Here is a 3,620-nt window from a genome sequence, read left to right as displayed (position 1 = left end):
CCCCCTCCCCTGGATAAGCCGAGGCTCTATGCTGTGCCCCACCCTGGCTGGCCAGCGCCTAACCCAGCCCCACTCCCTCACCACAGGGAGCGCTGATCTGTTCCCCGCCCCATGCCCTGTTCCTCTTTTCTCCCTTTCCACCACAACAGACTTACCAGGTACATGCAGTTGTATCGGAAATCGGATTGGCATTGGCCGATATGCCTCCTTAAAAATCGGCTATCGGCACTGGCCCCCAAAATCTCTATCAGTACACCCCTAGTACTGGACTCTGTGATGAGATACAAGCCTCAGACACAGGAAACCTCAAAGTCATGTACAACCATCTGAAGAAAGCTTTAAAGAAAACTCTAGGTCCTACTGTCAACAAGACTGCACCTTTCAAGTCATGCAGTGGTAAAGCAGTTACAGATAAAAGCAAGCAGATGTCTCATTGGGTTGAATACTACTCAGAGCTATACTCACAAGAAAGAAACATCACCAGCAAATTACTGGACCAAATACCAACTCTACAGGTCATGCCAGAGTTAGATGTGGAGCCCACTGTAGAAGAGCTAAGCAAGGCCATTGATTCATTATCAAGTGGCAAGGCTCCTGGAAAAGACAGCATCCTAGCAGAAATTCTCAAGAGTGGAAAAGAAAGCCTATTATCATATCTTCATCAGCTGCTACTCAAATGCTGGAAAGAGGGTGAGGTACCACAAGACATGCGTGACACAAGCATCACCACTCTGTATAAAAATTAAGAAGATAAGGGTGACCGCAACAACCAGAGGCATCTTGTAGTAATTGAAAAGTTCAGCTACCTAGATTCTATAGTGACTGCCAACCTCTCACTGGATGAAGAACTTAATGTCTGCATCAGAAAGGCTGCCACCACCTTCAGCAGAATAACAAAAAGAGCCTGGAAAACTCAAAGCTTACTATTAAGAGCAAAACGCTAGTGTACAAGGCTTGCATACTCAGCACTCATGTACGGACAGGAAACATGGACAACTTCTGCACATCAAGAGAAAAGATTAAACAGCTTCCACCTGCGCCGTTTACACTGCATACTCAACACCAAATGGAAAGACAGAGTTACCAATGCAGAGGTTCTTCAAAGGGTAAATTTACCAAGCGTGACAGCCCTACTCAAACAGAGACAACTGCATTGGCTAGGCCACCTGAGCAGAATGGAAGATGGACATACACCCAAGGCTATGCTAAACAGGGAACTATTGGAGGGTAGAAGAACGACAGGACATCCCAAGCTACTCTACAAAGACGCATGCAAGAGGGGATGTGAAGGCATTTAGAATTGGTCCTGACCAATAAGAAATGTTGGCAAGTGATCAGAACAAGTGGCATCATCATCTCCACTAGGGCATCAATATCCACGACAGAAATTGGCTCCAACAGCTTGAAAAGAGTCCGTAGGAAGCAAGCAGCCCTCAAACCATCCAACCATGACACACACACTTGCAACCACTGCCACAGATCATGCAAATCTTGGATTGGACTATTTGGTCACGTGAGATACTGTACACCATCTACGCCATAGGCTGCAATATCCACCATCACTTGCAAATAAAAGGATGCCAACCATAAGACCCATTAAAACCAAATGCTTAACCCCAAATCGTTATGCATTGATAGTGTTACCTATTATTTCTGTTGTACCAAGGGTAGGTGGTGTGGCTAAAGAACTTGACCAAGACATATCTGGGTCCACCTCTGCTCCCAGACTTTCAGAAATACATTTTGGTGTCTTGACCTAAAAACATACCAAATAATATTTTTTACAAAGAATTTCAAAAACACCTGTAAGAAACTAGCATTTGGAAATAAAATTCTTACCTCCAACAGCTTAGGTGAGCAAAATAAGCTTCCATATGCCACTGAAAAACAAAAATTAAATCAAAACTTTTAAGTCATCTATTACCTCTAGAAGTTATTGGATATTTTCATTAGTAGGAGGCAGAGAACAAATATACACACCAGGAACAATACTTTTCTGTGGTGTTCTGAAACTACTTCTTAAAACTGATGACCTACACAGACAAAAACAAGCAAAAAATCATCGTTTATTAATATAAAATGGTAAGCATTCCTAATAGATAATATGCACCATCAAGCATAACATCCGTCATAAAACTGCATTTGTAATTTAAAGCTAAGTGCAGACGTTCAAAAAGCCCATGTATAAAACACTCTATTGCATTTTACTAAAGCATGTTCCAACTGAACAGACATGTGCTGTTTGGTGGGGGGGCTCGGTGCCTGCTGGCACTCAGGTCAGCAGCTGGGGGGGTACTTCCACACACCTCCCAGGAGGCTGCTGGAATACCCGCACCCTGTCCAGCCTTCCCAGCCAACTGGGGACTGTGAGCAATGGGCTGGAGGGGGAGAAGGGAGGTTCACTTCAAGAGGGATGTAGATAACTTGGAAAGGGTTCAGAGGAGGGCCACCCATATGGTGAAGGCCTACAAGAAAAACCCTAAAAGGACAGGTTGAGGGACCTGAATCTCTTCAGCCTCTGCAAGAGAAGGCTGAGAGGTGATCTTGTGGCTGTCTACAAACTCATGCAGGGGGGCACAGCAGGAAATAGGGGATACGATGTTTACTAAGGCACCCATCAGGGTAACTAGAAACAGTGGCCAAGCTGAAGGAGACCAAATTTAGATTGGATATCAGGAAAACATTCTTTACAGTGAGGGTTGCCAAAATATGGAATACGCTTCCAAGAGAGGTGGTGTTATCCCCTTCTTTGGAGGTATTTAAGAGGAGATTGGAAAAAAACACCTGGCTGGGGTCATCTGAACCCAGCACTCTTTCCTGCCCAGGACAGGGGGTCACACTCAATAATCTAATAGGTCCCTTCCGACACTAAAAATCTATATACAGACTGTACTGATTGAATTGTATTGAAATCTGGTATCTAAGATGGTGGTCATTTGAAATTAACATACTTCACTAAGTATGCCTGTGCCTAACCTGAAATACTTCAGCTTGATTTGAAAAACAAAACAAAACACCCACATTCTAGAAAACAGAATATTACAAAGAATCAATGAATAGTTAGTCATTAATTTATTTTGGAAAGGAATTATTTTTAGCATGTGATACTAATATATTGCAGGTACTATTTCATGGTAATTATTTCAGCTTCTACAATCCTTATCATTTGATACAAGGTCAACTAACATGTCTTATGCAAGCTATAAGTTAATTAAATGAAAAGAAAAATATTTTAATCAATAGCGTAAGAGTTCAACCAATTTAAAAAAAGGGTAAAATAAATATGTAGCTGACAAGTTCTAATTCACTCAGCTAGATTTTCATAGGATTTCTTAGACATTAGGGCTGGAAGGGACCTTGGAAGAACATTGAGTCCAGGCCCCCACCTGAGGGGCAGGAAGTCAGCTGGGGTCATAGGATCCCAGCAAGATAAGCATCCAATTTACTCTTGAAGGTGTTCAATGTAGGTGTTTGAGCCACCTCCAATGGCAGGCTATTCCAGACCTTGGGGGCTCAGAAAGTAAAGAAATTCTTCCTTATGTCCAGCCTGAAACGGTCTTGAAGGAGTTTATAACTGTTCGACCTTGTCATCCCTTGGGGCGTTCTGGTGAACAAACATT

At 42.8% G+C, this 3,620-nt stretch overlaps 1 protein-coding gene across 2 annotated transcripts in view; it reads right to left on the bottom strand.

Annotated features, from left to right (window-relative positions):
• The window catches only part of BRCA2 (BRCA2, DNA repair associated), an 86,393-nt gene that overhangs the window by 61,276 nt on the left and 21,497 nt on the right, over positions 1 to 3,620 (bottom strand). For both annotated transcript variants that reach the window (XM_019524518.1, XM_019524519.1), the window contains exons 5-7: positions 1,981 to 2,033; positions 1,840 to 1,880; positions 1,645 to 1,756 (exon numbers count right to left, since the gene is read on the bottom strand). In XM_019524518.1, coding sequence (XP_019380063.1) covers positions 1,645 to 1,756; positions 1,840 to 1,880; positions 1,981 to 2,033 — 206 coding nt within the window. The remainder of the gene's footprint in view (positions 1 to 1,644; positions 1,757 to 1,839; positions 1,881 to 1,980; positions 2,034 to 3,620) is intronic.

The sequence above is a fragment of the Gavialis gangeticus genome, unplaced genomic scaffold (genome assembly GCF_001723915.1).
Source record: "Gavialis gangeticus isolate Ggan-Ray unplaced genomic scaffold, GavGan_comp1, whole genome shotgun sequence".
Classification (NCBI taxonomy): Eukaryota; Metazoa; Chordata; order Crocodylia; family Gavialidae; genus Gavialis; species Gavialis gangeticus.
Note: the sequence above shows the minus strand (reverse complement) of the source record. Positions and strands in the feature narration are given on the sequence as shown.